The sequence below is a fragment of the Aquila chrysaetos genome, chromosome 17 (assembly GCF_900496995.4).
Source record: "Aquila chrysaetos chrysaetos chromosome 17, bAquChr1.4, whole genome shotgun sequence".
Classification (NCBI taxonomy): Eukaryota; Metazoa; Chordata; class Aves; order Accipitriformes; family Accipitridae; genus Aquila; species Aquila chrysaetos.
Window position 1 is genome coordinate 20,375,347 of NC_044020.1, and position 25,071 is coordinate 20,400,417.

At 40.5% G+C, this 25,071-nt stretch overlaps 1 protein-coding gene across 9 annotated transcripts in view; it reads right to left on the minus strand.

The window, feature by feature from the left end:
• ITPR2 (inositol 1,4,5-trisphosphate receptor type 2) overlaps positions 1–25,071 on the minus strand; it is a 273,890-nt gene that overhangs the window by 209,088 nt on the left and 39,731 nt on the right. For 8 of the 9 annotated variants that reach the window (XM_041118187.1, XM_041118189.1, XM_041118188.1 and 5 more), the window contains 7 exons: positions 18,524–18,639; positions 17,248–17,334; positions 16,402–16,560; positions 11,189–11,287; positions 10,606–10,689; positions 9,348–9,494; positions 8,010–8,105 (listed from right to left, as the gene is read on the minus strand). In XM_041118187.1, the coding sequence (XP_040974121.1) occupies positions 8,010–8,105; positions 9,348–9,494; positions 10,606–10,689; positions 11,189–11,287; positions 16,402–16,560; positions 17,248–17,334; positions 18,524–18,639 (788 nt within the window). Of the gene's footprint in view, positions 1–8,009; positions 8,106–9,347; positions 9,495–10,605; positions 10,690–11,188; positions 11,288–16,401; positions 16,561–17,247; positions 17,335–17,886; positions 18,107–18,523; positions 18,640–25,071 lie in introns of those variants that run through there. The other variant, XM_041118192.1, reaches the window with a different exon arrangement.

The window sequence follows — 25,071 nt, forward strand, 5'->3', positions numbered from 1 at the left end:
ACGAGGGAAGCCTTCTAAACCTCTACCAAGCATTAAAAGTAAAGAAAAAGAGGCACAAATATAATTGAATAAAAACTTAAGTAATCTTGAAATAACAAGCAAAAAAAAAAACCCGCACTGAAGAACAGACCACATGTCTACATTTGCTGTTTCAGAACACATCAAAATGCAATACCAGCAGACATTGCATGTTTAATAACAGAAGCAGTCCTTATAATGACTAAGTGACAATAAATACTGCACTAATGGCTTGGCACTTCCCTTTCTCCTCAAGCTCCTATATATACAAACACAGCTCAAATGCAGCCAACTTCAGAAAGGACTGAAAAAGCCTAGCTGAACACAGGCTCACAGATCACTACTGCAAAACTAGCAGGCTGGGGGAAAAAAATCCTTCCTCTGAGATCCAGATTTCCGAAGGTATTTGCACACTGACAGATGCAAATGTTGTTCCTAACTTCCACCAAAGTCAAGACAAGTCAGGCGAAGAAATTTAGCTGCATCCCCCAGATTCTTAAAAACCCTGGAAAATCTAGTCCTGGGTTTTGCTAAACGGACATCTTCTAACTCTGTCACTTTAAAAAGCCACATCCAAGTCTGCAGAACAGGTCAGACTGGCTCTGTAAATCAGTAATCCATCTTCCTCCTCCTCCTCTAGTCTCTGGATCTCTTCCATCTCTTCACGCGTAGCTGTAAATTATCCTTCACTCTTTATAGAGGTTTAAAACAAAACCACACTCCTCCTGTGAGACAGTAAAAATAGAAATAGGGCTTATGGTGCTGAGTTCACCGTGTCACCTTGGCAAGCCCTTTTTCTTACCTTTAATCACTGAGCCCAACAGATAGAAACTAATCAGAATGCTGTATTAACATTTAACAAAGAGACTGGGAAAAAACTACTCAAACAGAAGATTTTGAAGCCATCTCCAGGTAAGGAGGTCCCGCAGTACCAACAAATTAAATGTGCGAAGGCCTTGGTGGATGCTGCCACCTCCTGGTACCTTCTCCGGTTTGCAAACCGTTATCCTTGAGCAAAAGGTACCTGCACATCTCGGTTAAACAAGGCCGTTTTTATCCAGTTTTTATTCACCATACTGTTTCTAAAGGCAGAAGGAACCACAGAGCATTTACCACTATGCTCTCCACCTCTGCATGAGCCTTATGATCAGTGGATGAATACATTTTTCTGCAAAGGCTTGCTTCCATGTCACCCCGAAAAATAACACTGGCAAACAGCAGTCCCTTTTTGCTTCCTGAACACAAAAGATCTCTGTCAGTAGTCCACTTTCCAAAAACTGGAGATCAAAAGGCCTAAATTATGGCCTTCAAATATTCAATCTCAGTTGCCTTAATAAAACATCCTATGCAGTACTCCATTTTCCACATCAGTTTAAGAAGGTGAAAGAAAAATAAGTCCATAAAACTACAGACAGTTTCTCCAGGGCTCCAAGGGGTTAATCCTGGTTTATAGCCTCAAGTTTAAGAACCGATTTCCCTTTTACTTTTTTTTTTAATCATAGCTAATGCTGAGGATACTATTAGTCATACAAATACGTAATCTTTCTTAAAATCTCATTAAATGCTTTGTTTTCTATTCTTGTGGCAGCAAGTTCCACTTCTTTACTATGTCCTATTCAGAAGGCAGGAGAGGATTATTTTCTATCAATATTAACTTGAACATGCACTCAGCTATCTTCACTATGATCCAAATCAAGTGATTATTACAAGAGGATTAAATTTATTATGAACAGTATGGCTCTGTCCACACAGATAGATATACACATATTATAATGATATACATCATATTATAACAATATATATCATATGGCAGGCTAATATTTTTAATACTGAGACGTAACAGAAATCCATTTAAAAGAATGTAAAACAAGATCAACAGCAGTTCTCAATTTAAAGTGAATGATGTACATAAGCTTCTCTGAAAACAAACTTGGGTAATTTTGACAGAAAAGTAGAGTGAGATAACATGGGAAGAAATTATTCAAGAAAGACAAGAGAAATGTGAGTAACTTTTATTGGCCATTGATTCAAGAGTTCTCAGCAAGTGGTTTACACCAGCACAAGGTGAAATTCAGCTTTCAGTCCCACAAGGCGAGGCCTTTGATGCTGGCTTCAGCAGTTCCTGTTAACCCACCCCAACCACTTGTGCCACCGGTACGTTAGCTCAGTGACCTTGTGTACAGCACAGAATATTCCCTCTTCCCCGCACCCTGGAGTCCATGCTGGCACCACCTCAGGGACGGCACATTGTGTCACAGGACCGCAGTCAAATACCTGCGGACACACAACATTTCTGCAAGCCTACATTGCCACTGAAGCACTCTTACCACTGAACTACAGCCTTGGTAAGTTGGACTGGACTTCCTGTTCAATTTAGAATATTCATGTAATTGTCATTTCATCTCATGTGCATGTAACCCTGTGCTGCTCAGGCCAACTGGCTTCAATCATTCCTACCTTTAAAAGAAACTCCATTGAGCATCTAGTGCTACAATAACCCCAAAGCTGGAAGTATGCTTCATGTGGGATTTTAACAAGAGTTTAGAACAAAACTCTGATCAGATTTGATCCACTTTACGGCTTAAACCCTGCACTTTCACTCTTGCAGAAAAAAGAAAGCGAACCCAATAAGAAAGCCAGAGGAGTCTTCCAGTAGGACATGCATCAAGGATGTGCATCAAATTGCTATTTCTGCCCAAAGCAGCTAGCTAGTGGACAGCTTTATCTCTGTGACTTGTCCGTCACTGGAATATGTGCTTGCCGTACCAATCATCCTATACAAGCCATTTATGAAGTATATTCACATGTAGAAGTTAAAAGTGGCTGTTATGGAGGCTTCAGTCCTACAACAGTCAAAGAATTCCAGGGGGTGGCTTCACAAATGAAAACTGTTGAAGGAAGTCCAAACCCATCAGGTCAGTATCTGAGACACCCTTGACCCCTGAGCACATAAATGCTCACGTTCCGCTGACTTCAAAGACAAGGCTAATCCCTCTACTGAATGAGGGCCTTTATATGAACAACAATTTGGTTGAATGAATGAAGCACACTACAAGTCAGAAAAAGTATGTTTGGTCCTGCCATTACCTCTGAGCTCATTGCTTCAACCTATTGCATTGGCCAGCCTGTTCTCACTCTTCTCTTTCATCTAGAAGAACTTCAGGGCACAGATTACCTTTTGGACCAACATCAGTACCCTACACACTACCTTGGAAGACACAGTAATAATTTGAACCGCTGTTTATGGCCACAATTTTATAGAATCACAGAAGGTAAACATTAAGGCCGCCATCTTACCTGCATTACCATAATTCATTTAGTATAGTATAATTAATTCAGTGTTAAAGACAATTACCTCACCGGATCTACTACCATATCTTGGCCAAGGTATCTAGTAACTCCAGTTTAGTCTATTCAACTAAGTAAAACAGAATTATCACAGATTTTTCCTTACAAATTCTGCACTGTGATTATGTACATGTTCACAATGTTTCACAAGCAATGTACTGTGGTTTATCTATTGTCTACTGCAATATCTGAGACTAGCATGTGATTTGATATTTGCATATATATATAGTGATTATTTTAGCAATATCCATCTCACCTGAGAAGTTTAATATGAAATGACAGGCTTATCCTGCATTTCTTGTGTGTGCATATATGTATGCATGGGCACACGTATTTCTGTTTAAAATCCTCATACAGCAAGTGTTAATAGTTTCAGTACAGATTATCCAGTTTAGAAATCACAGAACTGGAACTGCTATACACCTGGAGAACAATATTAAAGGTGCATGTTTTCGTTCAGCACTATCGATAAGCTGATACTCAGTTCAGAGACTTTTATCCTGGTGATTAATATATTGAAAATGTTAGGTGTGTTCATGAGAAATGCACAGCTGTGTGGTCCCAACCTGCAGCATTTGAAAGGCTGTTCAAGTAAATTGCAGCTCGCTCCCACACACAGATAAGATAGATTTGGGTGCGTTCTACATGTGGTACATGCACTGAAAAGACTTAAAAAAAAAAAAAAGTGAAAGTCTTTGTTACTTTGAAGCATTCAATTTTCACCTAACCTTACAGCCTCTTTTTATAAATATAAAACTTCAAAATAACTTGTGTCATTTTGCTGTAACCAGGACCAAAAAAGAATCTTCTACAGAACTTTTTCTAAAAGACTGCTGACTCTGTGAAGATGAGAATAAAACTCAGCAGCCTGGATTTTAGCTGGTGGCTTAGTGTCTAAATGCCCTGCTAAGGATCTGGCTCAGCTCTTTGGGGTGAAATCAAGCTCTTCTGACACTAAGAGCAGAACTCCCACTGTCCCCAAAGAAGATAATTTCTCTTTCCAATTTTTCAGCTGAGTATTTGGTTCCACTTTTTTATGATTTCAATATTTTGGGAATATCTGAGGCAGCGGCTTCAGGTTTCCAAATGCCAGACACATAGGTGACATTACCACCTATCCAGATTTCTGACGTCCCAAGTCTTACCACCAAACATGAAACCTTTTCTTCAGCATATCCCTCCTGTGCCTTAAGTAACTGTGTGAGAGCATACATGCATCTGATGTGTCAGACCGTGTCCCCAGGACATACACAGTAGAAGGGGAATGACAATGCAGCTATGTGCAATTAGCAAATGTCTTCCACTGGGTCTCCTTTAGCAGTGTGTCTTTCAAGGTGGCTCACCATTAGCTCATAGTCTGGTAGTAGGGTCGAGGTTGCTTTATGGTATTAGTAGGTCTTAAAGAACTTCAAAGCATATTAATGAAAATTAGCCTAAGTAATGCCAAGTGGAAAGAGGATTAAAGGAAATGGTACTACTTGAGACTGTGTCAGAAGTCAGAGGTATCAGAGGACCCTTAGCCTTTGAAAGGTAACAAAAGCTGGACGACTGATTGTGATTCTTAGGAAAAGGGAATTTAGGACTTACGTATCCTGACTTCATTCTCTTAGGTTTATTAAGAATTAGATTTGCAAGTACTCATCTATATGTTTTGTTTACTGAACAACTATACTGCCTTACTTTTTTTTTTAAACTCAATTACTGTAGTATTGAAGCACCTTTAAGTTTATTAGTTTTAAATTCTGGAATTCTCTGGGGCAAGTGTCTTGAATTTTCTTAGTCCCCAGATCATCTCCTGGCCTTAACAAGCTGCAGTGGCATCCCTTCACTACATGGCTCAGTAGTGACCCACTGAGTCACAAATCAGACTGACCAGTTACATCTGGCACAGGAAGCCTCAAAGAAAAAGACAGCACTGCTCACACAAGGTACAAGCCTAACTGCAGAGGAGCAAAAGGAGACACCCAGGTGAAGGACACTTCTGCTCATTGCCAGAGACTTGACCCATGCAAGATTCCACTGCAGAAGTCTCCATGGTACACATCAAGCTGATTTACAGAAAGATGAAGTAAGGAAAAGATGGTTATAAACAGTGATCAATTCTGATTTACACTAGCTCAAACTGTGACAGAAATTGTATCATTAACCAACAATATAATGCTTAAAAGATTTGTGAATTTTGTTCATGTGTTTGTACTTATTATTCCACTCTAGATATCTTTATCATGGAAGCTTAAACAAAATCAGGTCATGGAAATGTGTGACGCTGTTGATAATCCATACCATGAGTAATCTTCATGTGCTAGAAGAGCACAGATAAATGTTCAATAAGCTTTGCCCAATTGATTTAAAGTTAGCTCATGCACATTAGGTGTCTGCTTGCCTGTTCATAAATCTTTGACGTGTATGTCTGGCTGGTGTGTTGTGCCTGACATGTGAACTGTGTAAAATACAGTTCACAGGTTTTTATTACAGCAGTACCTTTAAGATCTCCACCAGCAGGTATTTTACACTTCATAGATACAGTAGCTAATGCTGCTCTCCACTCAGAGCATATCGCCTCTGTTCAATCCAAGTGGTTTTCCAGCTCTCACTCTACTGTGCCAATTGTACTCTCCATATTATGAATCTTCCTGGTGGGGATTTCCTTTCCAGAGCTAGAAAGGACCTAAGCTCAGATTCAACATTCAGTGTAGTGCAACACCTCTTCACCTGAAGATTCTTCTCCTGAAAATTCCTGAGCAGATGAGGTATGGTGGGAGAAGGAAGCCCATCAGTCAGTGCTCAGTGTCTTTTCTGACTCTCCATCAGCCTAGCTAGTCTGAATAAAATCTTTCTACTAGGAGCATCTCTCACTGTAAGCAGAGAGGAAAATGGAACCATCTCGTAGGTGGGAGTACTGGTTGCCTCTTGAAAATTAGCTACTATTAGCCAGCTGGCTTCAGCCAAGCCAAAGTATTGCTGCAGTATGGAGGCAGCAGCGTAGAGCAGAGCAGTTAAGGCATGTTGGCCCACTGCCTTTAAAGGGATGACGCTCTTTGCCACTCAGGCCTATCAGGTTTCTAACTTACGCTGTGAGCTACTGTTAAAAAAAAGCAAAGATCCAAATTACATTCAGTCTTAGAAAATAGTATCAGTATCTGTCCTGGTGGTCCACTGTTTATGTTTTGACACTGGTTTTGACATAATTAGAAATAAGTAAGGGTTTGATAGCTCCTGTTTGCTCTTACTCTGAAATCAGTGCAGGCTGTGGCAGCAGCTGGAAAGTGAAAGCAGCACCCTGGGAATACTAAGGAGTTGTCTGCATACAGAAGTTGCACTGCTGTACATGTAACTCCATCCAGTTAAAGCAAGTCTTTTTTCAGGGGTTCCCTAACATACAGTGATTTATAACTGGCTCTTGTTGTAAATTTTCACACTCATACTTCCAAGCATAAGTCAAAAGAAGCAATCCTGCACAGACTTAACTAAATCAGTGAAAAAAAAAAAAAAACTACTTTTCATTCCATTCATATAACTTGGACACAAACCAGTTCTAATACGGATCAGATATGACTTTAAAAGTTCACAGCTGCTTGCAACCAGGGAAAAATCCAAGGCTGTCCCATTTCATAAACTTGGTATTATCTGTTCTATTCCAGCTTGTCAAGAGCCCTATTTTATTTTTAAGGACAATTATGGGTCTTAAAAGATATTAAGCTGCTCTTTTGAGGAGTAACAACACTATTTTGCCGTAACATAAAGTACCAGATAATAATCAGACAAGTTGCAAGATCTTCCTTCTCCTCTTGGACCTTCTGTTCCACCAAAAGGGGCAAAGACTTCCTCAGACCTTTATTCAAATTTCAGTCAAAAGACAAGAGTGCAATAGCAGAACACTGCAACCTGCTTATAATCACAATGCGCTAGCATGACACCAATAATTATGACACCAATATACAAGTTTGTCCTTCCTAAAGTTTCTACAGAACACAGAGATGCCTTGGACCACATGCTGGCTGGCAGAGATCCATACACTGAAATCAGCACCATAGAAACATTTCTTTAAGAAGTCTAGAGCCTGTGGGGAAAAAAGGGAATGACAGCTCCTGAATTAGAGTTGTTTAGAGTAGCTGTTCTAGAGCTTGCACACAGACTTCTCTATCAAGCTCAATGATGATCTTGCATTCAAGTTCCACTCTAAAAGCTTTACTCTGTATATGGCTGCCCAACCCACCAAAGAAGAGTATTTGACTGATCACAACACTACTCCAAAAATCAAGGGCAAACAAGAGCAGAGAGATAAATGAATCCCAGAATTTTTAGTGTAAATATGGTGGATATTTAACAGTGGTATTTGCCCTGGCTGCCATGACAACAGCAGATTCAAGATCCAACAGCACAGTTAAAATTAAGGTTAGATGCTGTCTTGAACTCACCTACTAGTGTCCTATAGCTCAGAAAATTTTCCTGGCAACCCTTGGCTACAGCAATACATCATGACATAGCAGTGCACGTCCAGTTCTCCCCATTCAGACCTGGTGTGAGATCTTTTCAGAGATCTACATTATGGACTTTACCTACTATGGCAGTTCTGGATTAGCAGGACACATATAATACTTGGTTAGGCAGCACACAACCACTTGTTTAATTGACATTCTTACCTCTGCAGCTAAGTAGTTTCCAGTTGCCAAATGCTTAAATCTAAACAAGCTATTCCACTGTCCTGCCCCTCCCCGGCAAGGGTCATGATGGACAACCTAAAAGAAAAAGTACACATTTTAATCACGTCCCTCAAAATCATACTTAGATCACTGACATTTCTTAAAGCTCATTCCAAATAAAAACTTGTAAACTACATAATTACAAACAGTCTACCACAGAGAGGAATTCTGTGCTTACACTAAGCCCATCATAGATAACAACTACTTACATTTTTTTTTTTTGCCAGGTGCCAGGAAATACTCTTCCTATTACTTTCCCTGTTTTCATTAATCTACTCCCTGCAAATATGATGATCCAAATTTTGCTTTTAAGTGACATGGTATGATCTCGAGCTCAAGAAAGTGCTCTACACTTAAATGGGTACTACTTAAAAGCAAAACTCAAACTCTCTTACATTGTTTCACCACTTATACCAGCTCTGTTTTTGACAACACTAGGGGCTTCTGATAAATTTTTTTTCAAGTGATAAAATATCACCATACCATTTGAAATATCCCAGGTTATTTCTTTTTCCCCTTGACTGAGCTGTAGGTCATTTGCTACCTTCAAATCTAGCAGTGCCTGTCTCCCTTAAGAAGTAATCTCAAATAACTACAAGTGCAATATACTCTATTCCATACAGTCTTTACTCAGACAAAAATCAACCATTTGCCTGAGTGAGGAGCTCTGTTTTAAATGCACGAAGTTTGTTCAGCACATAAGAACTTTTGGGTATAGGAGTTACATTACAGTGATAGCAAGGGTTTGAGACATACCAGTGTCCAATGTTCCTCAGTTAAATAAAAATACATTTGCTAGTCATCTTCTCAAAATCACTCCCATTCAGCAACACCACCTTTATTCAGCCTAACTTTAAACAGATGTTGATGTGCCCTGTTGCAGAAGAATGGACTCTATCACATTTGTAAGATTTCTTGTCAGTCATGAATTTCAGTCTTCTATATTGCGCATGCAGTCAAATATAAACACTCAGAACTCAGGATGCATGAGTGTCATTCGATTGGCTTCGATAAAATCGCACCATTTACGTCAAGTCTGAATTTGACTCTTCGTCATTTTAGTGCAAGTAAACATAGTAAGAAAACATCCTCTCTCCACACATGCACAGCAATAAAGCATCTCTTCCGTGTTCATCCTACACAAACCGCTTCATAAAATAATAATAGTTACAGGGAAGTGTATGATGATATCAAGAGGCTATGAATGATTCATGTTGTGGTATTTTTACTGAACCCTGGCCTTCAGGTCCTGAAGTATTTATAAAAAGAAAAAAATACCTCTATTTCCCACAGTGCTTTAGAACTTGTTGCAGAAGTGGCTGACTGACGTAATGTAGTACGAAGGAAAATATGTTGTTTCTTCTCATATTCGTCACACGTCAGAAACTTCTCTTGCTCTGCATGAAACAGCCTAACAACATCTCCCTAAAGTAATATGAAAAAGAAGCATTAAGTGGTAGGCAAAGTCACTAAACTCATCCTCTATATCTGTACTAGCCTCAGTGATGTCAACATAGCTGACGTGAAGAAAACATTTATTAGTTTCCTATTGCTATTAGTTTCCTATTGCTGGAGCAGGTACCAAGTGCAGAGCATACAATCTTGGCACTGAGTCTGGAAATCAAATGAGATAATTCAGTCCTGCAGGAGACGCATGCACTTTTGTGAAAACAGAACTTGTTTCAGAGCACTGCAATGACTAGTGGGCAACAATTAACCTAAAGGTGATTTTTAATTCTAGTTAACTTCATAAAACGGATTTTTTATTTCTAATCTCTCTTAATATTTAGGGAAAGTGACCAGATTTTTCTAACATCACATTATCTCATCTCTTCTACTCTGCAGCCAAAACCAAAGCCACTTCTCTATTTCTTCTGCTGGCACCATTTTTGCTTCCTTTTGCCTCTCCCCAAGGCTTGAAACACTATCCCCAAATGGGTCTACACAGATATACTATTTTCCCTTTCAAATTCTTCCTCAAAAACTGCTGGTACCTTGACGCCTACCGAAAAAACAGCCAGTTGGTAATGACTTATTAAGGTCCAAGTGAGGAAAAATGAAATTTATTTCTTTAAAATTAAAATGTAAATGATCTCAGGGAGTAATCTGGAGGCATGAAGCTGTGCAATCCCTCAGCATTTAAAGCTAAATTGTCTTATCACAGCCATTGTTATCTTTCATGCCTCACTCCCTTCTGTAAGCTTGTTATACCTGCTTTTAGCATCTTGGCATAAACTGAAGTGCCACAGCTATTCTGTACAGAGGCCTCATCATTCTGGGCTTGAACTTCATCTTTTCTCATTGATCCTCAGTTGTCTCTGGGAGTGGAAAGGGGCTGGAAGCTAGCACAATCCAGACAACTTCACTTAGTAAGACAATAACACAAAGGAAAAATATTCTGGCTGTTGAAGGGAGGGATCCTCAACAGCTCCATAAAGTCCTCATTTCTTCCTTTTATTCACCACATAATATTTCTCTACAACCAAATATGGCATGATTTTTCAGATTCAAAAACCAATTAAAAAATCATACTTACTCCTTTCAGTACATCTTCTCGATAACTACTGAATTTCATGAACAACGTTATTTTCCAGCTTGTGTTACAGTTGACAGCATTTACCTTTGGAAAAAAAAAAACACCAAAAAACCATGATTATAGTCTTAAGGGGTGGGGTTTTTTTGAGACATTCTGTTCTTCTAAAAGACCACACCACATCTAGGGTGGCAGGGGACATGGCTTAGCTACATATTTGTACAGTTCCTAACATGGGTCCTGATGCTCTCAAGTGTTAGTAAGAATGATGTTGATGTTGGAGAAGATTCAGTGGGCAAAACGCTACTCTGTCTGTTGACAGCCTAGCAAAGATGACCTAAAGTGCTGTTGGAAGAGGACTTACTCTTACATCAGAGAGAGTTTCAGATACTCAAGCAAACCTCACGAAGCTTTCAGTGCCAGGAAGAACTGCACCAAGAATCTTTCATCTTGGTTTTCTGAGGCCAAGCTGGAACCAATGTTTAATACTGGCATCTAGCCCATGGTGGGCTCCGGTTACCGGTAAAGAACAACATATAATACATCTCAGATCAGCAGTTACCCCTCCTCCCTCCACTGAACTCACCTCTTTGCAGCCAGGGTTATCTAGAAGCTCAATGTTGCTGGCATGTAGAGGCTGCCCTGCATTGACTGGCATGAGAACAACTTTATCTCCCACAACAACCTGGAAGTCAGAAATAAAATGCAATTTAGACCTATGTAATTATTCAATAAAATGAAGTAATGTTACATTTTTAGAAAATTACTCAAATGCATGCTCTAGGAACGGCACTCAGTGAATTTATTTGCAGACAATTCACACACCAGCTCTGTTCGCCCGTGCCTCTGCAATCGCTTGGGTTCAAGATTTCACACTAATGAATCCTCTCACTCTCAGTACAGAAACTTGAGATCATGAAATAGATACGAACTTATGAATTCCAAGAGAGTTCAGTTCATCTAAAAGTTACACTAACTACTCTTTATCCATATATACTGCCAGCCAAAAGGCAGAGAAAGCTTAGAAAATAATCTGTAGTCAGGCAGCAAGACTCTTTTCCCTCCCTTGTTGCCAGCCAACCTTCTCTGATCAAGTGTCTTTCATTTCACAAAAACCTTAAAAATTTGCCTGTAACAAGAATTCTTTAGCCCAGTGAGTCCCCAACCCTGTGGACCATCTTCTGGCAAATGTCATGACAGGCTCAGGAGTTCTGCAATTTAGACTATGACTGCAATCTGGAAAGGAACATAAATCACTGGAAATTCAGAGAGAGGCGAACACACTCCATCCACTCTGCTGTTATTCCCCAAGTGGTGTTTGGAGCTCAGCACACATAGCAGGTACATCAGCTGAGCGACATCTCTCTATGAGAGGAATTCCTAGCTGACCCCCTGCAAGCAAATTCCCATGCCCTTGCAATTCTCTACCTATATAGACAGGGAAAAACAATATATGAAAATGTCTTTGACCTAAAAAGTGCTTGAGACATGCATATGGAGAATTCAATTCATACCTGGGAGGGGAAAAAAAAAATAAATAAAATTAAAAAAAAAAATCAATCCACATATATTGGTTGGCACTGGGTCCTGTTGTTCACAGCAATTTTAAGCACACACACACATGAAGACAAGTGGCTACATGTGATTTTTGCTATATGAAATGCTGTGCAAGCCATGCTTTCTTTTGGAACACAAATAAACAAAAATGCTTTCTGCATTGATCAGCACATTTCCTATGAAAAAGCAGAGCCCAATTCAGCCTCATGTAACTTCAACACAGGTGAATTTGGCCCACTTATTGCAGAGGTGAAAAAGAAGGTTGCCTGTTCTTTACCAACACAGCTAAAATAAACAGTAGCAAAAGACAGTGTCATCATGCTCAGGCTACACATACAAATCCTATTTGATCCAAGTAATGAGAAGAAGTTCACTAATGGAACCAAAATAATTACAAGATGCCTTTAACATACATTACTTATGCAATACATTCCCGCATGCCATGCTTCACACAGACATTACTTACAGCCCATTTTAAGAAGTTATGACCAGACAATTCATTAATCAAAAAACCATCAGGCTTGCATCCTGCAAAGTGGAATGAGGACTTCAAAATTATTGCAAGTACACCAGGACTATAACAACTTAACTAGTAAGACAGCACATCATTGAGCATCTTATTTAAAAAGAAAAAAAAAAGAGGGGCAGGGGGAAGGTATCTTTGAATGCAAGCCTGTGACTACCATGGAAATAACCAGAGGAAAGGAGACGTACACACCTACTCTGCCGTAGGCACACATCTGAGGAAGAACTGTTACGTGGGATCATGGTTTCTGTCTCAGTCTCCTCCCCTGCTCGAACTCCACATCAGTAACCTGACCTCAGTGCTGGCCAGCTCTGCCAGCTGCCACAGAAGCAATGAGATATCCTATGTTCTTCTCCTTTCTTCTTTTTCTTCTTGCTTCAAACCTCCATAGGTGGTTGGGAAGGAAGGGATAAAGGCAATTTCACAGCGCTTGTTTCACCCTCCACCAGTGATGCAGAAAATGAAAGCAAAGTGGAGAGGGAATCCTGTTCTCTTATACATGGCTGCCTTGGGCAAGATGCAAGTCTGCTCTTTTGAGTTCCTCCTGTCCCTTACCCAGTTGATTTCTGGCTCCAAATAATGCCCCAGCATGCCCAAAGCACTGGAAGCAGACCACTCGCATGCCCACGTGCCCATATTCCTGTCTGTAGAACTGTACTATATGGAAATTACAGAAGACAGAGCAATGTATTCCCAAGGTTTTGCTCTGCAAAATTAAAATTGACACCAGCTCTTTCTTGTCTTCCTTAGCTACCCTTGGGCACAGCCAGCCACAGTATGCTGTACACCAGCAGCAGGTAACAGTTTGACATGTCTCTGGGACTTCTTCCTTACATATAGACACAAATTCGTTAAAGTTGCATCAGACACACAGCTTTTGAGAATTTCATTCCTGATTCCTTTGACAAAACTCTTTCCCTTTCTGGTCTAGATAAGAAACTTCCAAAGAATGACTAAATTCATAGTGAAGCCAATGATAATTCAGCTTTTAAATTCAAGATAAACCTACAAGGTCCTTCAGTCTTGGATGCAGTGTTCTTCCCGCACAAGATAATTTCTAAATTCATGCAACCCTACTTGTCCATGTCTTGGTGGAGAGGGTACATTGAGAGTGGGAAGAGCCACAGTCAAAGCTGACTGCATTCTGTCTTCCAGGTGGCGGACCAGCGCTGGCATCACTTAGAGTGATTCTGTCATTCAAATAAACTCAGTAAGCACACCTGACAGCTACATCTACACTGCAATCAAGAAGCAGGAGCAAATACTTTAGTAGAGGTGTAGTATATCACAAAGACTGGCAGTTACAAAAGGTTGCATTAGCTGTGAAGATGCAGTAGCAGTGATTTCGGTTTGGACTAACTATCCAAATAGGTTACCGGCCACACCGAAGGCTCTGCTACTTATGTTATAACCACATCTGCCAGTAGCACTGCTGACACACTTCAAAGATCGGGAGGATTAACAGAACTTTCCCACAGATGGCTGGGCATTCCCCAAGTCCAAGACCACCTCCCTCAGCACGCTGCAAGATCAAGCTTTCAAACCACTAAGATGTCAGACAACTGAAAATGCAATCCACACAGAGATCATTCTGCTATCAGTGCACATTTTTCTATTCAGTCTAACTGCAACCAGCTCTAGCCTTAATCAGTCACATCTTCCATTGAAGGAAAGCTGGTATATGCTTAATAAAAGTCTGCATAAAATATTGCAGTTATGCCACATCACAGCTTCCCCCAGACTAAACCACATTCTTTTGGTTTAGAATATATGGCATATTCAGATCTACCTTGCCTGGGTTATCTGACACAGTAGCAGTCATCCAAGCAGTAATTCAATACTCACTTCTACTGTTTTAAAGACTTTCTAAAATGTGTTTTCTTAGGGAATTTCCTCATTATAGCTCAGAAACTGAAAATAAAAAAAAACCCAAAATTTCCAAACAGAGTAAGGGCCTCATATACCAAGCTAATTCCATGCACTGAGAGGTCAGAAGAAGAAAAGTATACAAAAAAATACAGTCCTTTAAAAGCTAACCTAGCGAGTGGATAAAGTGGCCCCAGCTTATGTGGTATTAGGTGCTTTTCAGATGAGTTGCCCAGAAACTAGCTTTTTAACAGGCACATGTCTGGGAGTAAATGAGAAGGAAGGAGTGGGTACAAGGCTGGAGCCTCACTCCATCTGTGAGAGGCAAATGAAGGAATTCCCCCATTGCTTGCTACCCCTGCCCCCCTTACAACAGCTGCCTAGTTTCCGTAACTGTTGAAGGGGTGGAAATATCCCAGAGCAGTTACAAGAAAGCTACCAAAAGACTAATGTTTAGCACTGGAAGTTTGCAAAGAAAATTATCAGATCTGTTTGGGCCTGGTAGAAAGGAGGAAAAACTTGGATCTCGAGACTTCCCTCTGTAAAACATAATGGCGACCTCCCAGCTCTGAAAGGCAACACGTGGTGACAAAAAATGAGCAGTAGGCAGGTTCCAAAGGAGGCCATTAAGTTACATTAAGTGACAGTTTCCCACGTGGCCCTCATAACTCAGAGCCTGTCAAATACACCCCCATAGTCCCCCCCAGGGAACAAACAAGGAGAAAGGTCTGCAGAGTGGGATGTTACAGCAATCACTGCAATGATCTGCAAACTTTTCAGAACAGCAAAGCTGCTTCCAAACTCACATGTGCCCACAATTGTGTAAAATTGAATCAAAAACTCTGTAGTACTGAGGATGACTTATAAGGCTGCTCTCAGCTGTAAGGGCTCACGATGGCTTTGCACATCACAGTCTGGGAACCCCAGGTCCTCACTCTGGAGAGCACGACATGCACTTATTTCCCAGGCACAAAGTCCTTCCCCTCTCCACAACAGATTGCCAAAAGGAGCTGCAAGCAACCACACTCATCCTGGATAGCATCCCAAGAGCTGGGTAACCACAAAGTTAATGAGAGAAAATACACAAGAAAACAGGCATTCCTGTCTGCGATCCTGAGAGGGCTCTTTCACTGATTACTTCACAGGGGAGAGTGGCCGAACATTCCCAGCCAGGTCTACAATATAAAACCACACAAGTTCATCATGTGGCCTTCCCAGAGGATGATCTGAATTTTCCACAGCAGGCACTTAACCAAGCCACAGCCAAACTGAATGAAGAACCGAGTTTTGATCTCATGGCACAACTCTCAGATCTGCAGCAAAGAGCTCTCCTATATATTCTTCCTTTTACCAGTATGCAAGACTCCTACTGAAATCTACCTACTATCCAATCCGATTTCAATCATAGATGCCACTGTCATATTGAGGGGGGATACAGATTTAAAGAAACCTGATGTATTTCCTAGAGACATTCTCTGCTGACCTTTTGAAAAAAATGTTGCCCAGAACACTTAAAAAAAGAAAAAAACTTTTACAAAAAAATTTTTACTCCAGTGTAACCTATGACTTATTATCAGCTTTATAAATCTGCACACAACAGGTGGACTTAGCAAAGATGCCCCAAAACAGGTCAGCAGTGGCTCAGATGAATGTGGCAACATTTCAGATTCCAGATATGTAATTAGGTAACACTTTCTAGTTACACATAAAAGCTAATAATCCCAAACACTGTTTAAAATATTTTTTTTCTGAACTTAATCCATTATGATTTATGCCAGTAGCAAAGAAATCATGTGTCTTCTGGAAACTTTCTACCTTCTCCCTCTTACACATTCAGTGTTTCCACTTACATTGTCACCTTCACTCCTCAGTTTCCAGAACGGCTGGATATAAAACCAGGATCCCTCGTTCCCTGCAGCATCCAGAGACACCCGCATAGCATTCTTCTCTAGCAGAGCTGGCAATCTCTTATTGACTGTGAGGTACTTGTTACTTTTTATGTGCAGTAGCTGTGAACAAATAATTAAAAAAAATTAGTACCGCTGTTGCTTTTTCTCCCTTCAGTCAAAAGAGGAGGTGCAGGCTTTCACACTGTAGTGATTTTTCATAACATACATAAAAACAAACTAAAACTAGAAGAGAGTTATCAAAGCATACTGCAGTTTAAAAACAGATGCTTTATCTCAGATTGAGAAATGTGTCAGCTATCAATTTTACAGCATATACTACACAGGTAGGGCAAGGGTCCACTAATAGTGTTACCTTCAGGAATTTCATCCATTACAGGAAAGTTGTACTGCACTTAAGAACATAACTTCAGTCTCATTTATATGTCATGAAGTAAAAATTACTTCAGTGATTTAAAAGGAGCTGCACAGCACCTCTATAATATGATTTTGAAATAAATCTTGAAAATAAGAGATACATATTTACATTCAGATTCTAAACCGCAGCAGCAAAAATTACACATGAAATTTATATTATGACATATTATTTAAATATGAATATGCCGCACTTCTGGTAGGCTTTAAAACAGACAGAAAAACACAATATTGTAAACTTCACCGAGTTCTGTTTACCTGACCCTTGACAATCCAGATTACAGTGGTTAGTTTCATTTTCACTGTAACCTTGAAATGAAACAACTGTTTCCTTTCCAGCCCTGAGAGAAGGCAGATGGATTTCAATAGGTTTACCTGTATGACATTGCTATATTTTACAATTTCGCCCAACAGCTTTCTGTTCTCGCTTTCGTTCTGCTTTTGCTCCAGTTCTGCTGCATGCTGCAAGAGAATGATTATTTCTTTAAACTCTACAAAATCAGTACCTGTATTCAGCTACTGGAACAAATAGTATAAAAAGGAAATGGCATCACATTTAAAACACTTCCTCCAACCTGTAAGCATTACTGGACTGAAAATATTAGCCCCTGAATCCTGCTGCAGCATAATTTTCTGAATTATAATCACCCAAATCCTGTATAATGATTCTGGGGTTTTATTACCCAGAATAGAAACTCAGTCAATTTATGTATCACACCTGAGATGCATGCTATTTTTAAAATTTTCAAGCACAAAAAGTAATTCCAGGTGCTTTATTTCACCCTGAAAGAGGAAGAAGGGCCTATGATCACCTTCTCTCTGTCACTATTCCTTTTACTTGTTGGGTTTTTAGTTGCATACAAATACATTTACTTTATATATAACAAAACAAAACTAGTAAGTCACACATTGCAAAATCAAGGCTAAGCTCAATAGTCTGGCTCAAACACAGCCACAGAACAAACTCTCAGATCCTAGCTCTAATTTGCTGTATAGCTAGCTCTAGCCACATACCATGTGCCTTCCTTGCTGGTTGTAACTGGAAGCACTGGCAGCCTCTCCACTGCACAGGAAACTACCAACCAGGTTTGATATGACCTTGTTTTCACTTAGTCTTATGCATTCAATTATAACATCAGGCCAGCTCTTTTTCAGAGACAAAGGAGTTGCTCCATCCACACTGTATTTGATGCAAAATAAAATCTGCCCAATGCTTCAGAGAAGAATCGCCTAGACTGAAAGCAAAGACAGCTGCAATTCTGAGGAATTTCCAGACTAAAGGGTTGAAAACATCTCTTTGTCCACCCCTCTGCCCAACTCCTAGAAAGGACTTCTAAAATAATAGCACGATTTAAACCAGGACCCAATCCTGATTTTAACAACTCCATTTTTACTTTATCAAACTTCTGAAAGCAATATTTTGCTTATAGCAAGGGCACAACCCCCAGCCCAAATTAAGATAAAAACCAGGGCAGGGGCAATAAACACCAGTCAGGAGGTAGGAGAGCTAAGGATAATATAAAGTTGCTACAGTGGCATAATAATACCCATCACAGAGGTTCCCAAGGCACTTGTTATTATTCTTTCTCATTCTATCATAATTCTACAGCCTGCAGATTGAGATAAGATTACAAATACAGATGTCTCTTACTTGAAGTTTCTTCAGCAGTGCTGCTTCTGTATGGTTTCCTTGTTTGGCTTGCTTGGCTTTCCAGTACTGCTTCTGGGCTGAATATCTGTTCATAGGACACACCTTGAAAAGGCAGTCTGTGGAAGATTGAAAGAAATACTCATAAGTAATGCTGAAAGACACTTCCTTCATTTGTAAGTATGCTTTGCTTGGTTTTCTTTTTCCAGAAATGCCTAGATACCAGTGTTTAAACATAGTGACCAAGCAGCTTAACAGCAATGATACCATAAACAGGGTGACAGAACATCTGAGTTGAACCTAAAGCCTCCAATGCCCCACATGTGCCCACTCCGTGGAACCTCTGGAAGAGTCCCAAGGCTGTGAGCCTGCCATATGCAAAACTGCCTGCTGCTTTATCAGCACTCTTTGCTGCAGCACATTACAGATGCACCGTTTGAAGGCATGTGAAACCCTGAATAAACAGTCCTGCTTTCTGTACACCATACATCTGGCTGCCCTGCTCCTTCTGGTACTGCTGAAACAAAGGATTGCATGGGCATTCACCTGCAAGCCACCAAGGAGGTTAACATGGTGTTCGGGTCTACGTGCACCTTCACTAAGATTGATTAAAAAAAGCTAACAGTAAAAACAACAAAGTGACACAAACTGAACACCACCACCATCCAACAGACCAGGCGAAAAATGGGTAAGGAGGGAGAGAAAGCCACCCGAGAGGAATCGCCCGAGCTGGGTGGCTGTGCAAACGATGACAGAGGAGGAGGTACACCCTGAGGAGACTGCAGCCAACAGGGAGCCACAGAGTAAGAAATGAGGAGCAGCAAAGGAAAGTGAGTTGCAACATACCGACCCCCATCTTCTCCCCACAGGGACCACATGCGGCGAGGGGGCTAGGGACTGAGAAGGGGGAGGGATGTGTCTGGAGGGAAGCCAAGGGGTGCTCCCTAAGTGCTTGTTCAACTGCTCATCTTTATTTCCCAATACTGGAACCAATAATTGAAAGTTGATGTTAATTGGCAACAAACTAAGTTTTGTTAAATTCCCTGACTCAAGACTTTTTGGGGCCAGTGACAGTCCTATAGATTGAAAATAGAGGCTCACGATTCATTCAAATCCGACTACTTGTAGAGTGATAAATGATACCTAGGCTTGCATGGTCCCAATCATCAACTGCTCTAAAAGCTAGGCTTGAAAGACATTTTACTCAGCAAATGTTGGTAATTGTACTTTCACACCCCACGTGTATCCATTGGCAAGAGGAAGGGACAGGAAAATATTATTTAGCAACCAGAGTTTTGCTGTGAGACTAGTAAGAACATACAGGACTGCATGTGTAATATAGTGTGAAACTCTTCCCCAACATGGGTTGCAATTTATAGATATCAAAGTAAGGTCTGTCCCAAACTATTAGCCCTCCACATTTAACTGTCACAGATGGCCAGGCACTCTCTGAGGACTAATCCACCCCCAGAGGAGAACAACCTCTGAAGAATTTCTTCCCTGCTCCATGTCAGGGTCTCAGGAAGGTAGAGACGGGAGGGAAGCAACTTTTCCTACCTGACTCCCAGCCACCCAACCATGGCACAAGCTAGACCCAGGTAATAGCAGCAATGTATCCTACTTAGAAGAGGGTTTGCCCCACAGCTGGATTAAGAATAAAAAAGTTCCTCTTCTGATCCCACAAGCACATCTTGCAGGTGCTGACACCCCAGTTTGGCCAGAATCAGCAGCATCACTTCTCTGCTGGTCATCAGGCAACCTACCCACAAAGAGACTCTGCAACACCACCGGAAAGCCACATTGCACGGAGTATGGCACAGACAGTGCTCTTCACAAAAATACAGAAAAGAAAGAGAAAAAGAAGAGAACAAACACGCTAGCTCCATGTGAGGAACATGAAATGCTTATTTACTAGCACACTCAACACAGTTAATGGCATACACAGCACACAATAATTTGAAAACAGTCCTCTCTACCCTCAGCTCTCCTGCTGCCTTCTCTGAAGAGAATCCCTTTCCAAAAACACTGTATAGTCACCCTTACCTCTGTTACCAAAGGTGCTGTAATATGAAACAGCAACCACAATATCAACACTAAGTACACGTTCCAGTTACATACTGGATCAATGTGTAGGTGATCCTGTTGAATTCACCAGCATTGCATGTCATTTTTAAATACAGTGTAATCTCATCATTAACCCATTACCGTCACAAAAACGTTAGCAGGGGAAGCTCTAGGGAACTATCCCGACGTCATGGTCTGGGTTTTTAACCACTGAGTCAGGTCAGCAGCAGACAGTTTCTATTTTACGGTGCTGTCCTACTCATTCCCAGAGCAAGCGTAACATCTGCAGTTGCTAATTACCTAGGATTTGTTCCAGCTCTCCAAGCTACAACAGCACATGTGGGAAGTCCCACCTATCATACACATGATGAGAAAAGTTTCCTAACTGTTCTACCCTTAAAAGTGGAAATTCAAGTGTCAAACTCACAACCTCTCTGTAGAAGATGCTAGATACCAAGGCAGATCCTATTCTCATTTTCAGCACTGTCAAGCTGATGGAATTACTCTTTCACACAGGGAGGAAGAGGAGGAGATTTAGCTCCTCTGAGATACATCCTTCACATATCCTCCAACATACTTATCTCTTCACAGTCTGTAAGGAGGTACTGAAACCATGTTACAGTAAGAACACCTCTTCTAACACAACAGGAGAGGAAAGGGAAATCTAGTGTGAAGACTGGCCTTGCTTTTCCTAAGTAAAAACAAACTCTCATTACTTAAAATAAAATAGGCAGCACTCTCAACTACAATCAGGCCCAGCTAAGCACAGCTATCTGATGTTGGTGCTGCCAAAACCACTAGAGTAAGACCATGCCACATGTTCCTCCCATTGCCTGTGCCCCCTAGAGCTAGCAGTTTGCAACAGTGCTGGCTCTCAAGCCACGAACTAAGCTGCAGTGCTTTTAGTTCTGCAAATATGCCATTTGGTCTCTCATATCTTGGCCATCATTATACCAAGCCTTTCATTGCAGTCCCTCTTCCCTTCATAGCAATTGATCTTCCTCTACTATTCGTAGCAGCAAAGATTGCTCACACAAACACACCACCGGTGGTAGAACTTTCCTTGGCACTGACCCAAAGCCCTCACCGGTTTGCTCCCTAATCACAGCCCTGAGCTGCTGTTCCTAGGAGAAAGTGTTATAAATCTTTATCAAAGCAAATCTAGCCACCTTGCAAAGGTGTTTACTTTCATTTCAAAGGGGAACATTTACAATGAGAACAGTATCACACAACCTAGAGTACATAACTCCCAAGTAACTTCTACAATATCCTGGACACCGAGAAGGAAAAAAAAAACAATTACAAAATGCTGTGTATTGTTAAATCATACTGTATGTCGTAGGAGATTTTACTTTGAACATCAGGATTTCAGCTCATAAGACAAAAAGTCCACTATTATTTTCTGTAAAAATTTATAATTAATGTGCCTTCTCAGAAGACTTCATGAAACACTTATTTCTCTGAAGTAACAATACCTTCTTTTTATAGCACCAGTCTTCATTTCTCAGTTACTCCTCACACATCCTGCTACTTGAGTAAACACACCGCTTCCCATCCTCATGCAGAGTCTGAAAGCACAGCGCTACCACACTGCAGAGAAATGCAAGACATACACGGACCTGCAGTCACTACTGTGTGGGTCTGCCTCCCAAAGGTGCGTGAATTTTTCCTAATGACAGTTCTCAAAGAAAAGGAAATGTAGAGCAGTTGCTAGATAACCTCAGCCACCCCACAGCTTCATCTGTAGCGAGGCTCCCCTGACTTCCAGTCTAGTGCTTTAGAAGTTGAACTACCAAGAACTTTTTTTAAAATCAGTATTACTTCAATTGTATTTCCCTCAATTTATAGACTAAAAAAATTCAAATTCTTTGTTTCCAGACAAGCTTCTCCCCTGCCCCCCCCCTTTTTTTTAAGATTCCAGATACATAAAAAATAGGTCATCTCATTATTTTTCTCTGGTTTTTTCTACTTACTTTTATTAGAGTAACAATAGGATACTATATAAATTCAAGCTTTGTGGTCCTAAACATCGGGACGGGGAAAAAAGCAGTGCCTGCCCTAGAGAAGCTATAGTTTAAATAAACAGGAAAAAAGAGAAACTGAGGCATAAGATTATAAAGCAACTTTACAGCAAATGCAGTAGATCAAAGGCTCAGCCCTCCTGGAGGTCAGTCTAGCAACCCACTCATGAGACAGACCGTCTCTTCCAACTTCTCCAGACATTCTCAGATAGTCCTAGTTCCTACCTCATTACTTCACACAGTTTTACATAAATGCTTCTCTTCCTGAGGACACTAATCAAGTAGGTACTATCAAAGGTAAACAAATAGCTTTAAAGCAAATCACTTAAAAGTATCAGCCAGTTTCACTTACTAAACTTTCATGCGTTCTTCTGCAGTTTCATAAATTTTCTCATACCTACAAAATCTTCCAGGCAAAATTTCAATTACTTGTGCATAAAGTGAAGATGGAGAAAATGAGAAACATTGCCCACCCCAGCACACACACGCATTTTTAAAACAATAAAAATCACTTCAAGTTTTCTTTACAAAATGGAAAAAAAGGGGAAGCTCTCCCTCGTCACACTACAGGCTTAACCTCCTATACTACACCTTGGCTTATTAGAAAGTAAGAAAACATGACAAATTATCAGTGCTGAGACACATATCTATTACTTATTTCATGGGGGAAAAAAATGACATTCATTAATCAGAATAATCAAAAAGGTGGAAAGCAGCAACTCTCAGAGTGCAGGAGACAACCCACAGAAGATGCACTCAGCACTGAACTGACCAGCTGCCTGAGCCTGCAAACATGCACAAAATGCCAGTCTACAAAAGGCAATAGTGGGTGGAAGAACCACACACAGCACATCCTCTGAGCAAAAAGCAAAAAGGAAGTCTGAAAAGGAAAATAACTGATATAACACCTTTTAAATGTTTCTTGATACTGGATAAAGATGGCTTAGAACAATATTTGTCAGATGCTTTCTCTCCCCAGCCCACCCCACACATACACACACCCTTTTTTTTTTTTTTTTGGAGTGTTAGAAATTCAACTCTTGCCCATCATGGAAGATTTTTGTGATTTGCAGAACTAGAGAAATTATCACATGGCTTTACTTAAGCCAGCAGGCTGACAAATGGGTAAGTGGAAGTGATAGGGCTATTAAATCACAGTGTGTACATATCTGTATGTTCTGAAACAAATACAGAAAGGTAAAAAAGAGTTGAAGTGAGAATGGAAAGGGAGGAATATGAGGGAGCAAGGAGTGGGGCAATGAAGAGTCCTAAGGCGGACAACAGAAAAAGCCATCAGGAGCCTGAGAAGAAAATGAAGGCAATTATGGAACTGAGAGAAACAAGAAGAAAACACAAGGACAAACTAAAACGATGTAGGACAAGGCAAGTAAAAAGGAAAATGGCGGACAGCAGAGGAAAGGGGAGGAGGAGGAAAGGAGAGAGCACAGAGGAACATAGTGGAAGGGAGAGACCAGGAAAGAATAGTGTCAGAAAAAGCTTAGAACAGACTAAAAATTGAGAGAAAGGCAAGAGAAGGATATCTAGGAATTCACACATCACTTTAATTGTAGATGCCTCAAGAAAAAGGGGTATAAAATGTAGGGAAGTTTAAATCAGTTTAAGAACTTAGGTCATTTTACATTTAAAATAGAAGAGAGACTTGTGCTCCTTTTCCAGAGCTGCTAAATTTGACCAACAAGCAGGTCTTATCTGTGCTATTTTACACCTTGGAAGCCAAAAGTGTTTCCCACTAGAGATAACAGCATCAGGCTGAAGTGTGTTTAAGGTCACAGTCTCTAAGGAAACTTGCAGTTCTGTTGCTCACGATGTGACTTTTCTTCAGAGGTACAGGACTTCTGGCACACGTTGTTCTTCCTAATCTCTGCGAACCTGGCCCTGCAGCAGGGTAAGCACTTCCATCACAACACAAAGTGCTTTAGCTCTCACTAGCTTCAGTTAGAATTAGAACAAGAAGCACCTGGCTTGATCAGTCCCTTAAATTCAACTGCAAAATAGTAAACGCTTTTTTTTTTTTTTTTTTTTCAACAGACTTCAGGAAACACATGTGGGACCAATTCTGCCTTCCTTTGCACTGATGCAGATCTGGATATGCACATTGATGAACACAGAGCCACTCCAGGTTCATTTCAGTGTGACTGAAGGGAAAATCTGGACCACAGCTTCTTTGTATGGACACAAAATGAAAACCAACCACAGCTTTCAATATTCCATTTTGTAGGATGTTCTGAAACAACTAGAATAGCTACCACCCACTCAAAAAAAAAAAGAAAGTAAACACATAACAAGAACGAAACTGCTATTTTGAGACACCTCCTTACGTAGGCTTTCAGTTTAGGCCAACAGCTCAGTACCTAAATTTGATCTCCGAGTGAACTCTGTAGGAGGGATACAAGTAGTTAGAAAACACAACCTTTTTTTTTTGTTGTTGGGGAAAGGGTTGATAAA